The following is an 18,947-nucleotide window of genomic DNA, read 5'->3' on the forward strand; positions in this document are numbered from 1 at the left end:
CCGGTGAGTACCATTGCCGGGGAGGCGTTCTGACGTGCACATAGGTTGTGCCGGTCAAGACGGGTTTGGGTACACAAATCCGGTCTGCACTGTTTCAGCAGTGTATCTGTACTGTTTAGCAGTATATCTAGTATGTCTAGTATATAATTCAGAATTACCTAGTTAGTGCCGAGTATTATGCTTAGTGACTAGATCCCTAAATGGCCATCATTGTTGTTCATTAAATGTTAAATGTTAAATGTTTTAAATACGTTCTGCATATTGTGGTGTGAATGACTGTTCATTATTGTGTTTTGTTGTATTAAACGTGTTCAAAATTAGGTATCAGATCAGTTCTCAATATGCCGCTCTTTTCGAAATTAAGACAGATCACAACTAGAAAAGGGGTACTCGAAGAAGCTGTTCCCATTCCTCCTAGGGACACTCCAGGGTACTTCATGTATCATAAACATGGCCTAGACGCCATATTATTTCTTGATTTATGGGTAGACTACACCAAGGAATTACCAGAAAGTCAGAGGTGGCCCGCAGCTGGGACCTGGGATGCAGATTGCATCATGAAAGTAGAGGAAGAATTATGGAAAAAGAAAGCTAGACAATCACAGAAAGATGCCATTGAATTATGGCGTAAAGAATCGTATAGACGTACAGAAAAAGCACTCAGACAGGAAGAGAAGAGTAAGGAGAATTCAAATAAAGTCCGAGAAAATCTATTAATTGAAGAAGGTACCCGAGCAAAAGCAGAACAAGTAGACAGACAAAGAAATGCCCTTATGAATGGTATGTATCCTCTTCTGGCCGAAGGGTTACCTAAGGCTACTCCGGAGATACCAAAAGACTTGCCACCTCCGTTGTTTCCGATAAAATCACATCCCAAAGGGCATCCCAGAACCGCAGAAGATGTTTTCCTTTCCTCTTATTTAGATGACGCAGCTCCCGAGTATGCTAATACTGCACTACATAGACCGCCTGCCGAGGGGGTTCAACGCCAAGACCCTCCGTCTGTACCTCCGCAACAACAAACTCCGACACAAGTTCCGGCAAGCACATCTGTTTCTACAGCTGTACCCACACCTATGGTTGCTATATCACGTTCAACGAATCCTTTCACATCCAGCACCCCAGGCGGTGCTACAGGAGGTACAACAAACATTTTTTCCACGCCACCCAGAGTAAATAAACTTTCCTTTCAAGAATTAGCCCACCAACGTACGCCCAAACTAGTAACTCCCGACATGCTTAAGGAACTTCTAGTAGATTGTAGATATGACCCTGTGCCCGGCAAAGAGGATGAAATGCTGCTGGCATCATTACGTATCCGACGAGCTGCAATATATTTAGGGAGGCTACCAGGAATGACTACACATTTAGAAAATATATATCACTTTGTCCAGTCAGGGCGAGATTCTGAAAGTATTAATAGAGCCATGGAGTACCAGAAAGTGGAGATACAGGGGGAACTGTTACGTTTCCTCATAAATTGTGTGATCAGAAATCAAGACCGACCAGGGGTAAATCCGGAAGAAATGCGGATTCTTACCACATGGGGTCGGAATATATCAGAGGGGAGACATGATAGACTATTAAGTATAGTAGCTATGTGCCGAAAGATCCGCAAAGAAGTAGAACGAATACACGAAGAAAGATTGGCGGTAGACCAGCCTGAACAAAACGAGGAGGAGGAAGAATTAGAACTGCCCACAGGACAGTTAGAAACCATGGCCTATGTAGGTAGAGGAAGATCTTGTAATAATACTAGATGCTTTACTGATCCGATACGTCCGATACGTCCAGAAAATAACAGAAATTTCCAAACCCCTATAATAAATATAAGGTCCCCCGAACATTCGTTCCAAGCCGCTGACAAATTACTCCGAGAACGAAGGGGTTATCATATACTCGATTCTATGGACGAACAAGAATTAGCCAGGTCAGCCGTTCACTGGGTTGACAGTCCCGGAAAATATAGTGATGATACACTAGCACACACGTTTTTGAACCTCACCCCAGATGAACAGCGTTTAGCTGGTATCTACATGATTCAACAACTCCTTATATTATATAAAAGCCAACACTCCGATCCTGGTCCCTTACCTGATATATTAACTGAATTACTCACGAATAAATGGAGAGGTTCAGGTACTGAGTTAATTAGAGAAATACTAGAATCCAGAAAGCAGTACATTCTTTTTGTATGCCCCGAACATGTCTCACTGCCCATCAAGGAAAGAACGACGTATTATATGGATAGACAGAATCCCTTACGCGAAGTCCACCCGATAAAAGGTGATGACAATCAGTTTAAACGTGTGTTTGTATACACACCCATATCTAAAATGGAACTATTAGAAATGAAGAAAGTGGTACCCAGTCATGACAAAGACCCAGCGGGTTTCCACCGTGAAATTAAAGACATGTTGCTCATGGGAGAGTATACCTATCCCGACATTATGAAAATATTAAAGGTATTAATGCCTGCGGGCATTTATGAAAAACTCAAAGAAAAGGATTGGGAGGTGGGAGACCAAAAGATAGATTGGACAGCATTAGAAAACGAAGAAACAGCTCGAGGTCCAGGTTTAGGGCTTGGGGAAAAGACCAAAATACTACCAGGTTTATTAGTACAGGTACTGCCACGTTTATTAACTACGAAAAAGGAAGACTGGGGTGCAATCTCAGCCTGTAAACAAAAGCAAGATGAAGACACTAGTGATTTTTATGCCCGATTCGAAAAATGTTATGGTATAAATAGTGGAATAAAAGCAAGTAGCGAATCGTATCCACATCTGTTTGTGACAAAATTAGTTGAAAATGCCCTGCCCCAAGTTAAGAATAGAGTATTGAAATTCGAGAGTACCTGGCAAGGTAACACTCCGTCACAAATGTTACAAATGCTACAGTACCATCACAATAGAATTAGAGAGGAACAAGAACATGAACAAAGACGCATGAAAGACACGAAAATGAAAATGCTAGTTTCCCAGACAGTTCCAGCTGACGGTCATAAAAAGGGTATGACACAGTCCAGTGTTTCAGCAGGTTCTGTAAAAGGGACATGCAACTATTGTAAACAGCCAGGTCATTATGTACACGATTGTCCAGTTTTAAAACATAATATCGCCATAGGTAATACAAAAGAAAGACCACGGCCACTTAGACAGGATCAGAACCAACAAGGAGCCCCGCAGCATGCACAGGCCATGCCAGCTCCGCAACAGTCTATGCCAGCTCCACCACCGCAGCCTATTGCTGCCACACCAACAACGACACGACAGATGTACCAGACCGCACAGTATGACTACCCTGATTATCAACGATACTCATGAAACAGCCTAGAGAGGGAAGTTGGCTTACCCCTTATGGAGGTCCCTGTAGATCAAGAAGGACCTTATGTACACAGTAAACTATTAGGCCAGGATAGAAAATTTTTACTTGATACAGGGGCAAGCCGAACAACCATAAAACGTAGTGAAGTTCCAGGGGCACCCCTCTCAGGCTCACAGAATATTTCCCTTGGTTTTTCAGGAAAACCTATCATTAACGAAGTATCACAGCCTCTTCCACTTACGATTGGTCCCTTGACACGAACTACAGATTTATTGCTTACTAAATCATGTCCAGAAAACCTGTTAGGTATAAAAACATTGAAAGCTCTAGGAGCTATAATATGTTGTTCTCCGGAAGGAGTAAGATTGTTTTTACGTGATTTCAAAGGGCACTATGTGTCCCGAGACATGGATCACCGACTGCAGACTTTACCCACACATTTATGGGCGCAAGGCCCTACAGATGTTGGTTGCATGAACATTACACCATATCGAGTCACACTAAAGACAGGAGTGGTACAACCACGTATGCGACAATACAAGTTACCCCCAGATGCTGTAGTGGCTTTACTGCAAATCATTGACGAGCTTATTACCCAAGGAGTGGTTGTGGAAACCGACTCCAATGTATGTAATTCCCCGATAATTCCGATCCTTAAACGAACTGATCCAAAAGCCCCGCCAGTATATCGATTGGTTATTGATCTGCGCGAATTAAATAAATGTATTGTACCACAATACCCCGTAGTTCCAGACATTTCTTCATTACTGACAGCCATTGATTCCGAAGCAACATTCTTTACTGTAATTGATCTCAAGAATGCCTTTTTCAGCGTCCCAATAGATCCGGAAAGCCAATACTTGTTCGGATTTAGTTTAAATGGACGAAGCTTTAAATTCACACGCGCACCTCAAGGATTCACAGAAAGCCCCAGCATCTATAGCCAAGCACTGAAAAGAGAACTTGACAGTATCCACATGCCAGTCAACACTGCCCTGCTTCAATATGTCGATGATCTGCTGATCACCGCTAGAAGCGAAACTGAATGTGAAAAAGCTTCACTGACGGTTTTACAATTTTTGGCCGAAAAGGGGCACAAGGTGTCCCCTTCTAAGCTGCAATTCTGTGTCCAGCGAGTTGTTTACCTTGGGCACTCGCTGTCCAAGGAGGGAAGGCAGCTTACGTCAGATCGCATCCAGTTAATTGCTAACATGCCAATACCCAAGACACAAAAGGAGGTACGGGCTTTTATAGGCCTCACTTCATATTGTAGGCAGTGGATCCCTCAGTATGCATTTCTAGCAAAACCACTCATTCAGTTGACAACACAGGAGGCGGCCACATCGACTGTCCTCCCTTGGACTCAGGAACATACACAAGCTTTTGAAAGCCTAAAGAAAGCTTTATGTCAAGCACCTGTCCTAGCAACACCATGTTACAGTAAACAGTTTACACTCTTTGTTACAGAACGCGAAGGTACTGCTTTGTCAGTACTCACTCAGGAACAAGCAGGATCACACAAACCATGTGCTTATTTTTCTAGTACATTAGATCCCGTAGCTCAGGCTCTGCCTGCGTGCCTGAAATCAGTGGCAGCGACAGCTTTAGCAATCAGACAAAGCGATGCCATAGTGTTAGGACATCCATTGACAGTACAAGTACCACACACAGTAGAGGTTCTTATGAACCGAACGCAAACACAACACTTGACTATAGCAAGACTTACCGGTTACGAATTGACATTGTTTCAGCCACACATAGAAATCAGACGTTGTAGTACATTGAATCCTGCCACACTTTTGCCAGTAAACGGAACAGACCCACTAGCACATGATTGTATTGAAGTTATTACTATCACGACGAAACCCAGACAAGACTTGACAGACGTCCCATTGTCAGATCCAGACCTGACGTTGTATGTAGATGGTTCATGTATGAGAACAAGTACAGGAGAGCTAGTGGCCGCGTATGCAGTCACAACAGACACTGAAGTCATGAAACATATTGCATAAATACCTTGTCAGCTCAAGCAGCAGAGCTCATCGCTCTGACACAAGCCTGTATTCAAGCCACAAATAAGAAAGTCAACATATACACTGATTCACGTTATGCATTCGGAGTTGTACATGACTTCGGCGTACTGTGGCGAGAGAGAGGTTATTTAACTTCTCACGGTGCCCACATTCAGCACGGACCCCTCATTCATGCCTTATTAGATGCAATACATCTACCCACTGCAATATCAATTATGAAATGTAAAGCTCATACGAAAGTTACTGATATCATTTCCCAAGGCAATGACCTAGCTGACAGAACAGCTAAACAGACTGCTCAGAATAAAACTCACACATCTGACATGACAAAGACAATAGTTCTGACACCAACACATTGCATGACGGTTAAGGATCCCGCTCTTGACGTAATTGACATACAGACACATGCTACACCAGATGAAATAAAGAAATGGACTGAATTAGGAGGGATCCAAACGAATCAAGGATGGATGACGAAGGAAAAATCTATATGGTTTCTTCCCGACTCTATGGTTCAAGTTATCATTAATACAATACATAGTCCAGCGCACCTAGGAGAAAAGGCTATGCTAGACAGCATTCAACACATTTGGTTCAACAAACATTTACGAGCAGCAGCTAAACAAAAAGTTTGTACCTGTATGATCTGTTGTCAGTTTAACCCAGGTAAAAGCATTCCCGTAGAACAGGGTGGATTTCAGCCTCCTGATCACCCTTTTGAAGTCCTCCAGATGGATTATATCCAGATGGAACGATGTCGAGGATTCAAATATGTTCTTGTAGTTGTTTGTGCTCTTTCCCGTTGGACAGAAGCCTACCCGGTCTCAGATTACACTGCCCCGACTACTGCCAAACAGTTGGTTCGAGAATTCTTCCCACGGTACGGTTTACCACGTGTTGTCTACTCAGATAACGGCCAGCCGTTCTCATCCGAACTAATGAAACACGTTTCACTTTTGTTAGGCTATCAATGGAGATTTCACTGTGTCCGACACCCCGAGGCAGCAGGTCTCGTGGAACGACATAATCAAACTCTGAAAATTAGATTGTCCAAAATATGTAGACAGAAAGGTGTCGATTGGGTAGTAGCCTTACCAGTTGCACTCTTTTACATGAGAATGGTAGCGCACTCTCGAACAGGGCTATCCCCTTATGAGGTGATCTTTGGCAGACCACCAAATATGTGGGGGACGCCTATACCACGCAAAATAACTGATGTTGACTGTAATATGCTGACAGATTACCTGGCTTCCTTGATGTCTGCACTACAATCTTGTCGTTCACAGGTAGCTGCAGCCTTTCCCGACAACACTGAGGTGAAACCCCATGACGTAGTTCCCGGGGACCTGGTGTTAGTGCGGAATTTTGACCGGAAGACTCAGCTGGATCCTAGGTGGAAATCGCCTCAACTTGTACTACTCACCACGAGGACAGCCGTGAAGATCGAAGGTCGCAAAGGATGGTTACATTCAAGTCATATCAAGAAATTTCATGGACTACCGTCTGATGTAAACGTTACACCTCGCGTGTCTTCACCGATTGACTCAAAGCTTCCTTTGGTTGAACAAAGCGATAAGGAACTATACAAACTAAAATTACGGTCTAATAAGTCAGACAATTTGATTGTTTAAGTCCTCTCCAAGGTGAATCGGTCGAATTTGTCTCTGACATGTATCCCCTAGACCCGAATAGAGAAAGAAACCGAAAGATGCAGTTGAAAAAACATGCGTACTGTAAATCACTGCGTAGTCATTGCACAGTGACGTTATTAAATTTGTTTTTCTTATGTCTTTTAATAATAGCTGCAAGTATATTGTTGCACATATATTATCCTATTTCTAAACATGTTTACAATGTTACTGCTGAACATTCTTTTAGTGAATTACCCCCGCATGAGTTGTCCTATAGATTTGCGCTGCGCAATAACACTTTTATTAGTATGTTACATCATTCCCATCAGACTAGCAATGCTACAAATTGTTGGATATGTGGCCGACTCCCTCCCTATCAGAACTATAAGGGAGTTTTGCCCCTCTTTCCATATCCGTTCACACACAATGGCTCCTGTGGAGCATGGTTTAGTTTAATTAATTCCTTAGATTCAAACTCAGTAGCTTATCAAGACAACTGGGTATGGGGAAACCTGAACTTAGTTTTGCTTAAAGTCTGCTACCCTAACAAGGAGGGACTTCCCAAAAGAACAGGAACTGATCTAGAAAATGAAGTATATGGATTAGGTAATTTTACACTTAACCTCATGATCCTGAACGTTGAATCTGAAGCTACACCAATATTGCCCGCCATGTCGGTATTCCCAGTAAAAGGGGAACTATGTATAAGAAAGAATGGCTCCATACACATGGGCCATAGTAAATGCACCACTGTGATAAAATTCAGTGATCAAGGCAAGTCTACATTTAGAGCTTCTCGTCATTCCTACTTTATATGTGGCCAGACCGCATATATACGCCTACCTCTAGATTGGGATGGTACCTGTTACATAGCATTCCTCCTACCACCTGTTTTCCTAGCTCCTCCTGATTATCATAAAAATACTCATTTAGTACACAATAGACAGCGGAGAGATCTCCCAATCGTCGATTACACTGAAACAGCATGGGAAAAATACACAGATTTCAATAAAGGTTTCTTCCCCTATATAGGTACAGTCACTAATAGTAAGTTGATACGTAGATTAACCAGAACCCTTGAAGCAGTAGTGAACGAAACTATTTCCGCCTTAGGCAATTTAACAGAAGAGCAGTCTGCTATGCGGATTGTTGTGCTTCAGAATCGTCTTGTCCTTGACGTCATCCTGGCCGATAGGGGCGGAGCTTGTAGGGTCATCGGATCAAGTTGTTGCATTTTCATACCAGAAAATTCACCGTCAGTATATAAAGCCATAACCCGCCTTCATAAGATTGTAAGCCAGATACACCAGAGTCCAGGCACCTGGACTTGGTCCGGTTGGTTCTGGGGCGTGTTGTCAGCCTGGGGATGGAGAATGCTCTCCTTCCTAGGTATTGGCTTTCTCATACTATTCAGTTGCTGCTTATGTCTACAATGTGGGCCAGCGATTTGTGGTCTGTGTGCCACCTCATGTATCCCACATCCAAGTTTTCGTTCGAGATCCCGGAAGAAGAAAGAAGAACAAATGATGTTATATGAACAGATCGATGGATTGATGAAGATTGATATCTCCTAAGGGCCAGTAGGGGACAAGGAGGGAATGTGGAAATATGGATTTTTATGGTCGGTTATGTCCCCTATCTTGGACCCCAACGGTTTCATGTATAAGTCACAAGTACATGTATGTTCCCTCCAGTTCCAGTTATGAAGACGCAAACACATGTGCGTCCACCGTCAGCATGTCCTCTTTCAGATCCGCCATGAATGGGCTGGATATTCTATTCCTAAAGTATGAAAGGCCACCGGCTTTATATGGTTCATTTATCCCATTTTACAGTCCAGGCGAGTAGGCCCTGATTCTGCCACCAAGCCTTTTCTTGCCTTCTGCCTCTGAAAGCTCCAGTCTGAGCCTGCATCTGTGACCATGAACTTTGTCTTACTCCATGCGCGGCTAACGGTGCCTGATCCAGCCCGTAGCCTGCCAGAAAACTGTACTTCACCTTCAAGATTATCTCCTCCGCCCCTCATCCGATGCATTCCTGTCTAGCAGTTTAGGTAAACATTCCTCCAGCTACCGTGCAAAGGGGCCAGGCCTCGCTGTCCTCATGCAAGTAATTCATAAACCCTGTTACCATGGAATATTCCTACCCCCTCGCATCTAGTGTAGACACTTAGACGCTTGTACACGCACTAACAGTCAGTATAGTCAGTATAGAATAAGATTCTATCCTAAGAGACCTCTCTTTTTGGATAACACAGTTCTTTAAACATAGGATATTAGATATGATTTGGGATTAGGTTGACATAACCCCAGACTTTTGTCTCCACATGTAGAGCTAAATGTCAAGTCCCATTCTCCCCCTAGTTGCACGTCAAATCACACGTCATGCTGCTGCGCGCGCATCTCTGCCAAGTATTTTTTGCTGACATTGCGAAATTCTTTCATGGAACCACCCATTTGTGACATCATACCTAATGACGTTCTTTAGTTACGCCTAGTTACACCCATTTTAGTTACGCATGTATATCTTTATCTCTGTTATCAACTGTTACGCCTCCTGCATCTGTTTCACTGTAATGCCTCTTCTATAAAAATGATTACCTGTCAATAATGTATGGTCCTTCACTTCCTGAACCTCCGTGGTGATGGAATATGAAGCCAACAATTCGAATTGTTATTGGAATAAAGCCCGTTCCAAATCTCTAATACCACGGATTCTGCCTCTTATTTTACTGAGCTATTCTTATTAATTTTCCGCATCAAATTAAGTACCGGTAATTAAATTATTTACCACAAACCTAGATACAGTTTTCTATACACCTAATGAATATATCAGTTCTGTGATATGGTGGTGACAATTAAGTAATTTCTGTGCTAGACTTTCTGTCAATTACAACCACAAGTTCCTTACTCCACACAGATCTTCCTAATTCTTGTCTCCTTGCCATTTAGAGCATCACACCTGAATGGTAGAACCTCCATACCCTTGCCTTCTCAGCCACCAGCCTGTGAGACTATCTTTGATCTCTATTGACATTCCACTTGTCTCACAGAGTGTGCTGAGGGACATGGAAAAGACAGCAAGATAATCCCAAATGTAGAAACTGTATTTGATTGTTGGTTGTTTACTAACAATTGGATTTTCCTCATTAAAAATGTGCACTTTACTATCGGAGACCATTAATATGCCCTCACTGGTGTGGTGTGTCAGGAGTTTACCGTAGAGTCTCTTTGACGACAGCCTTGAGCAGCGGCATTTGGTTGAGGTCTTCAGCAGTGGCTATCTGGTCCCCTTTGATAATGCTAGCCACCTCCTGGTAAAGGGAGTTTTGGATCTCTGGATGCTTCGCCAGCTCATATAGTGTCCAAGTCATGGTGTTTGAAGTCTATAAACAGTGAAACCAAGAAGGAAGCATATCACAGGCCTGTGAGTCACTGAAGCACAGAAAATAAATGACTTTAAAATACATAAGAACGAACTGAAGCCCTCGAGCTCACAAGAAAGTGTAAGTTTCATTTTAGTGTAATATGCCCCCAGATGTGGGTAAAGGGTAAGCAAAATTGGATTTTTTTCCTCATGAAATTCTATGGAATGTTTGTAAATTTAAGCTTTCATTTTGAAATGTGGTATGATGGTTCCTTGCATCACTTTTTCTATTTTTTAAGCACGTGAACACATTGCGTTAGAATTGTTAAGTGAGATACTGGCAGGAGATTGGTTGAAGCAGAAAATTTCCCTTGACATCACATTTTCTGTGTGAATCAGTCTCCTGACTGTTCCTTGCAAGACATTTTGTTGCATGAGGTGCACACTGGCAAAGCTACAAGATATTCCATAAAGGATATTTCAGGAAAGTTCATAAATTTTACAAATTTCAACAGCATCTTTAAAATTTCACACAGGCCCACTCTTTAAGAGACTCCTTTCAAGTGAATAAGGAATGTTGTGTAAGAAATGAATCAAACCTCCTAAACGCAGAATTGCAACTTGATGAATGTTAGTGGGAGAAGCCTGAGGGAGCAGCTCAAGAAAGATTGCTAAATGGTCAAACAGGAGATTTGGGGCCGGATTTAGATCTATGTGGATGGGTTACTCTGTTGCAACGGGGACGGATATCCCATCCGCTGAAATATAAATCCCATTATAACCTATGGGATTTATATTTCGGCAAACTGTATATCTGACACCGTTGTGACAGAGTAGCCTATTCACCGAGATCTAAATCAGGCCCTTAGATTTTTCTTCGCTAATAACTTGGGAATGTCTGATCAAAACAGTAAGATTGGTAGGTAAGTGATAGGAGAGGCAGAGAGGGAGAGAGAGAGAGAGAGAGGGAAAGAGGGGGAGAGAGAGAGAGGGGGAGGGGGAGAGAGAGAGAGGGGGAGAGAGAGGGAGAGAGAGGGAGAGGGAGATGGAGAGAGGTAGAGAAATATGTAATCATTATAATAAGAGGGTGGTGTTTTGTCACTGTAGAAATCAATGATAAAACCTTGCACAAAATATTAAAGCCAGTTCTGGAAGCCACTATCATAAAAGGATACAGATCAATTAAAAGTGGAGCCATCAAACACTTGCCAGTGTACCTAACTCATATCAAGAGACTGAAAGAGAGGATGGAGAGAAAGATGACATTGACATTTAAATGTCCCAGATTATACATGTTCTGGGAGGGATGTGGTTTAGGCTAGAGGAGAGTATTTTTCAAGGGGAATGTCTGGAGCAGTTGAGATAAGATCCTCTTCATAGGAAGTGTGAATCATCAGCAGATTGGGAATTATTAATATCAGAAGACTAAAGGTGCTGGGACAGAGAGTAACATAATAGTTGGAAGAGACCACAGTTGGAGCTTGAGACATGAACCAGGAAACATGTGAAGTCAAGGAGCCATATGCATGAAGCGAGGTGGAGACCGGACATTCCCTGTGAGTGACCAAACCACTACAGCCTGCCCTAGGGGATACGTTCGCTGCCCCTGCACCTGCCCCTGTCCTTCCTGCCCTCTGTTTACTGTCCACGTGCTCCTGCCCCTTCCTTACTGCCCTCTGTGGTCTGTAGTGTTGCTGCTGCCCCTGCCCCTAGCCCTCCCTGGTCATCTTGCTACCCCTGTCCTCCGTTCTCCATGTTTGGGCCCCTGTCCCCTCCCTGGTCCGTTGTGCTCCCACTGCCCCTGTGCCACCACTGCCCCATTTCTGCCCCTATCCCTGCTCTCACTCTTGTGTGTGTGCCCCTGTCCAGTCACTCGCTAGTCCACTACTTTGACGCAGCCCTCCGTTGCTGCCCTTATCCCCGCACCTCCAGGAGCTCTTTCTATTGGTTGATGATTGAATGCCACCTTACTGAGAGAATATCTCATGCAAATATATTTTTAAATATTTTCAGTACCAGGTGCTTGGTACTCCAATACTCTCCACCAATTCTTTTTTTTAAATTCATTTAGCATTGCCCTGGTAGTCAGGGTGTACCTATCCTGTCCCCTTATGGCCTATTCGCAAAAAAACGTTTTTCGGAACCAAGTCATGTAATGATGGACGCACCATTCAGTTTCTGTAGGGTCAGCCAATCGAACCTTTTGGTACGGCTGTACTGAAATGGCCAAAGGGAGAAAATGCTCCCAGAGCCACTTGAAGGCCCCATATTTTAATAAATGTCCCTGTGGGCCTTCCGAGGGGCCAACCATCCAGATAACACTTCTTCATGACCACCCAGAATACCTCCTTAAACACACACATTTCTCCAAAATGGCAGAACAGATGTAATTCCGTTCAGCCAGTTTTCTCTATATCGAATCCCCAAACGTCCTAAGGAAATTAACATGGCAAAACCACAGTTTGGCCCCCGCTTGATGGATCACTCCAAAACATTCTAGGAAGAAGTGTCGATGGATGAAGTTTTTTTAGGGCACCAACATTATTAGTGAAGCACCAAAGTTATTAGTGAAACTCAAAACACTCTTCCTATGGAAACGCTGACATAACTATAATTATACAGTGGGGACCACCTCTTTGTGACAGATTATATATATATATATATATATATATATATATATATATATATAGAGAGAGAGAGAGAGAGAGAGAGAGAGAGAGAGAGAGATTTGCATTACAGTATAAATGAAATAAAAGGTAATGACAATAACGTGTCATCAAGAGGAACAGTTTTGAGACCGTAGCTCAATTTAGGCACAAGCTACAATTGAAGGTGTTGGGCTTGCTGTTTGAATGGGTCGGGATGTATAAAGTATTAAGCATTTGGGCTGAGGGGTGGGGACACCAAAGTTACTCTCCACGCTGTCCTACATATGGCTTATGGAGGTCCTGATTGGAGAGGAGATCTGTGATTAACGTAAAGGTATGCATGCATGGGTATAAATATTATGCAATAACATTAATTTAGATTTAAATTTACATTGAAAATAAAAACATGTTTGGAATAAAATCGTGCAATTTACATAGTTTCAAGAAAAAAGATGAATTTTTTGGGGCAGCAGCCCACACGTTTACCAGTGAGAATGTGCTACACGAAAGAGAAAATTGGTGCAATCAATACAGGCCACCGCGCAGAATGAGACGAGAAACCATCAAAGTGTTGAACAATAGTTATTTGCTTAGAATGGTGTATGGTAGATGGTATGCAAGTAGGGGAGTTACAGAGAATGTAAGAGAGAGAGATGAGTAAACTCGTACTTTGATAAGGTTCTAGTAAACATTTTAAATTGGTTTGCCACTCTTGAAGTGTGGTGTTCCTTGGTGCCATAGGTCCACCTACCGTGTCCACGCCAGCCTGCAGCAGCTCCCCCATGCTTCCACACACCTCATCAAGAGTCAAGGCCCCGCTGGACAGCAGATAAGTGAGATATTCTCCCTGCATTTCCTGCCCATTGTCCAATTGATCCTGGATCTTCTCCATCTTATTATTGATCAGTTTCCTGCCTACAGGTAAAGAAGTAAAGATTCAGAAGACCCCAGCGCCTCACAGCGCCTTCACTCATGACTTTTCTTTAATTGTTTTTGAGGCTTGTGGCAACTAAAAAGAAGAAAAAAGGATGTAGTTCCTGACATTGGATGCCCCCTCCTCCTACAGAAAAAGCACTTCAACACCTCATCATGGGTAGCAAGCGCTATACAAATGCAAGACCTTTTTTACCTCTTCTACCCTTTTGTTATCCTTGTTAATCCAAATAACTGACTAACATATCCACCACTCAAATTGATTTCATATTTCACTATACTAATTCACCACTAACACCGTATGGGTTCCAGAGTAGTGTGCTACTCGCCGACAAAGCGCTTCAATACCCCATTAAGGGTAGCAAGCGCTATGTAAATGCAAACCTTTCCCCTCTTCTATCCCTTCACTATCCTTCGCAATCCAAATAATTGACTAAAATATCCACCACTCAAATTACTTTCCTATTTTCACTATACTAATTTACCACTAATCCTTTCTGGGTCCCGGAGTAGCGGGCTACTCCCTGAAAAAGCGCTTCAACACCTCGTCAGGGGTAGTAAGCACTATATAAATGCAATTACAATACAATACAGATGTTTAGGACATTTATGCAAGGGTACCCTGTACAAGGTATACTGAGTGGTGGGTAAATGTGGTTTGAAATTTGACCTCCTCGCTACATACCTTTCAGGGTCTGGGGATGTTTCTATGTCTGGACAGAGGTGGCGAAATGTCAGAGCTGACAAAGGATGTGGGCCGCCGGGATTAAAGTCTTATGATGTTACATCGTGTACAAAGCAGTTCCAAGTTCTGCTCTCATTCTCACAGTGCTGGGCAGTGGTATTCACTACAAGTCAGTTTTCACTAAACACCAACCTTGTATGAAACCAGCCCCCCTCATCCCCACCGCCCCCCCACACTTCTTAGGAGTCTTCCCCTTACCATAATCAAAGATGGTGTCCCAAGCCTCCAGGTAGTTCTTCCAATACGGCAAAATTCCCCTTGTCCATTTGGGCAGAAGCTCGGTGTAGACAGAATTTCTCAACATGAGGCCAATAGAGTCGATAAACCTTTGGGTTTCCGGGGAGATTTCCTTTTCCAGGCAGCCAAGCCGGGCCTCGAACAGGATGGTGCAGATACCTGTCAGCGGGATGGGTGGATTATCAAGTTTAGACAATGGAAGCCTCAATCCAAACTTCAACATAGTAAAATTAGGAACAAAAAAAATAATTAATGCTGTTTGGGTCTAGACACAATACTCACTTGCTTCAATATGTCTTCTACAGATGCAACCCATCTAGCTACTCAATAAAATCCTCAGTTGCTTACATAAAGACATTTTGGGTCCAATTATAAGTTGGAAAAAGCAAAATCCCAGTGCACTCTGGTGGCACGTTGGAGCGGTTGACTTTTTCCTTAAAGTCAGACCCCTGGCAAGGTCTTCTTTGGACAAATACTCTTATGTCCTCAACAACCTGCAGGTTTGGGGGTGTATGCATTGTCCTGTCCAGGACTTCCAAGCTTTACAGTTATACAGGCTAAGGATAAAACTAGCAGCCCTTAGTGAATTATAGGGTAAGATGAACAAAGCCATTATACAGATGCTAGCATTGTAATTTACAAAATCACAGGTTATCTACTGCAAATGGCTTTTCAGTAGGTATTAAACACATTGTGTGAAATTTTGAAAAAGCATTGCAGGGTCACAAGATGGGTTACTGATTCAAACCAAATCATAATTAGGAAGGGGCATTCCCTCCTATTGTGATTGGGTATGGTATGAATACTGTGTGACGGCAATTGCAAAATATAAATCTGTTGTCAACACCTCAAAAGGAGGTGGAAACATATTCATGAATCATGTACACAGCCTCGCGGGGTGTAGGCAGCAGTTCAGGAGGTCCTTTGTCTGCTCCCCCTACATACCCAAATGGATTTTTTTTTCTTTCAAAGCTGCACCATTCATTCTTACAAAAAAACTGCTCCCTATTTGGCAATGCAAACATGGGTGTGGTGGCCTGCTGTTCCCTGCAAGCCACCATTCCTGTGTTTGTAGTCAATCACAGGGAGTTGTACAAAGTGATGGCCTAATTAATATTCATTCTGCTACACACTGTGGCTGAAGATCTTGTGATATGATCTATTCATTCATTCACTGATATGCAAAAATAAAGATTGGTCACAAAACGTTTGGAACTAATTTCTGCAACCAGTCTTTTAGTAATCTGGTCCTTAGATCCTAATTTGAAAGATTTTGGGGATCTTCAACTCCTAAGAGTGTGGTGTTGAAAGCAATTCTGACAAAAGTAGGACAGCATATGGAAATCTATTTATGAATATTTTTAGGGTAAGATGCATTTGTAGTCTAGTAAATGATCCTGTTCAAAGTCTAACAGGAATTGCTTTTGAGGAACTATTAAGGAATGAGAAGAATTGGACGACAGAACAGGAAAAACGAAGTCATATTTAAGAGAAGAATGAGACGTCCTCTTGGTCGGAAGCTCGAGAACCAGATTGTGCTATTGTGTTAGATACAGTTAAATGTAGAGTAATACAGGTTTATCCACAATAATAGTATCTAGTATGTCCTTAATACTGTGTTCAATTTATTAAAATGTAAATCTGACTTAAATACATATCTTTTTCTGTTGTTTGTAATTAATCTAATATTACATCAACTTTTATTTATGATGTGATTGGGTTTGTTTGAACAGCGTGTCAGGTACACTGAGGTGAAGGACTTATGTGCTAGTTACACAATTTTGTAGACCGCAGGAAAATTATTTCCTCTCTTAATGAAATACTCCAATACAATGTGGAGAGAGTTTTTTGTTTTTTATTATGGCCTTTTGTAGAGCTTTTTGGTTATGTGGTGCAAATTGCTGTCTGATCCAAAGTATGCAAAGTCTGTAATCTGAAGTCAACAGAAGACGTGTACAAGTGCCAGTCTTAGCGCCGGTAGCATTTTCCAGTCCCGTTTGTACCAGTTCTCCGGCACAATAAAGTACTCTGACCTATTTGAGATATTAGTAATCACTACTGCAGGCTAGTACATTGACCAGAGGCAGTAGCATATTGGTTCTATAACACAATATCAATCTAAAAAATATTGTGTTAAAAAATATGGTACGGAATTATCAAGAAAGAAAATATCAACTTTACATGCTTATAATGTAAAGTGCAAAAACATCAACTACCAAAATATCTTGGTCCAAAATATTAACATTATATGGGTAGGTATAGTATTTAACTTAATTCAACATTATTTTAAATTTAAAATAAAAGGCAAATTATTTTGTAACATTGTAAAAGTATCTAATACATGCTAAAAGGTAACATACATTAATTGATTAACTTTGAAAGAGTGTTCTTAACAATAAATATAAAACTTTAAAATAATTATACTATACAAATAATGGTTAAGTAAAATACATTAATTTATGTTAAATGCAACACAATATAAATATGTATATGTATTACTATTTGCAAAATATGTAAAAACATTTTACATGTATTAAACCTTTAAAAATACTTTTTGAAAATATGTAACAAAGATTGAATTTTTCAAAATATAAAAAATAGGAAATAGGGGCGTGGCCACGACGCCGACCAAGATGGCCGCCTGACGCGGGACCTCCGACGCACCGGAGCTTCTCCTTTGTCCCGGTTCCTCTCCGAAGAACATTTCACCACCACAAACATTGGATTCTCATGTCGGAATGCAGCGCGCTTCTGGTGAGCGCCTTTTGATGCTTTTTTAGGACCTGGGTGCCCCTTTTTTCACCACATTCGTTCTCTCCTCAGAGAGCGGCCGCCATTTTGTTTGAGGCGCGATGCTCGTTTTTCTGCTGCCTTGGCTGCACTTGCTCTACATTGCCCTTTTTTTGGGGTTCTACGCCTCCTGAATGCTGTTTCATCCTTTCTGGGCTCTGCCATGCCACATGGATATCTTCTAGCTTGTGCTGCCCTACGTGGATGGAATGAGGTAATTTCTGATAAATGACTTTATTGCTATGTTCCTGCCTCCTTTTTTGATTGCGCTCATCACTGCCTCTGACGAGGGACGTCCATGACCTGGTTGGTTACTGGCCCTGCGCTCTTCATTTTTTGCTTAGTTTGGCACTGGCTTGTCTCGGCTTACTCTGGAACATTTCTTTATTCATTCTACAAGCTCTCCTATGGTTACTGCTCCACCTCTATGCGACTGAATGCCTTCACTTTTTTGGTCTTACCTCACAGTCGTCCTCTTGTTTGCTGCTTGTCATTTCTGACTGGCTTCTATGGGCAAGCTACGTAATCCGAAGTTCGTCTTTACCCCTTCGGGGAACTCTCCTGTGGTAACCTCTTCACCTCATACAGCGACGGATCTTCTCCCAAGGTAGCACCAATGGCGGGAGTAACCCTCCCTCGATCCTCCTCAACACAGCCTCCTTCAAACAAATCCTCACCTCCGTCAGCTTCATCTTCCAAGCGCCTCAAACAAGATGCGTCTTCGTCGGAGAAGCCATCATCCCCTATTTCCATGGAGATGCTTTTTGAGGAAATTCGTGCCCTTCGGCCTTTTGTTGAGGAGACCAATAGTAAGATGCAGTTTCTTGAGGAGAAATGGTCATCTATAGACAACAGAGTTACAGTTGTGGAGCAACAGGTTTCGGACCTTCATTCTACTTCCCAGAGGGTTTCCTCCTTAGAAAAATCTGTTCTGGCGCTACAGCAACACACGGAGGAATTGGAAAACAGGAACAGGAGGAACAACCTCCGTATTTATGGTTTGCCGGAATCTTTAGAAGGGGACGACCCTGTGCTCTTTTTCTCCTCCTTTCTCCCGAAGCTTTTGGATATGCCATCCACCACCTCCCTCAATATTCAGAGAGCGCATAGACTTGGTCCTCGCTCATCCACGTCAACCAGGCCAAGAGGAGTCATTATTCTTTTTTTGAAATTCACAGATCTTCTCTCTGTCCTTTCAGCGTCCAGAGCCAAGCGTCAGATCTCCTGGTTGGGTCAG

The 18,947-nt window shown here is 42.4% G+C and overlaps 1 protein-coding gene and 1 long non-coding RNA gene across 6 annotated transcripts in view; one reads left to right on the top strand and one right to left on the bottom strand.

The window, feature by feature from the left end:
- The window catches only part of LOC146859369 (uncharacterized), a 245,347-nt gene that overhangs the window by 131,390 nt on the left and 95,010 nt on the right, over positions 1 to 18,947 (top strand). The window lies entirely within an intron of this gene.
- Positions 1 to 18,947, bottom strand: part of LOC146859370 (sterol 26-hydroxylase, mitochondrial-like) — a 139,929-nt gene that overhangs the window by 18,209 nt on the left and 102,773 nt on the right. For all 3 annotated transcript variants that reach the window (XM_085650049.1, XM_085650051.1, XM_085650050.1), the window contains exons 5-7: positions 14,882 to 15,079; positions 13,757 to 13,920; positions 10,210 to 10,376 (exon numbers count right to left, since the gene is read on the bottom strand). In XM_085650049.1, coding sequence (XP_085506175.1) covers positions 10,210 to 10,376; positions 13,757 to 13,920; positions 14,882 to 15,079 — 529 coding nt within the window. The remainder of the gene's footprint in view (positions 1 to 10,209; positions 10,377 to 13,756; positions 13,921 to 14,881; positions 15,080 to 18,947) is intronic.

The sequence above is a fragment of the Triturus cristatus genome, chromosome 3_2 (assembly GCF_964204655.1).
Source record: "Triturus cristatus chromosome 3_2, aTriCri1.1, whole genome shotgun sequence".
Lineage (NCBI taxonomy): Eukaryota > Metazoa > Chordata > Amphibia > Caudata > Salamandridae > Triturus > Triturus cristatus.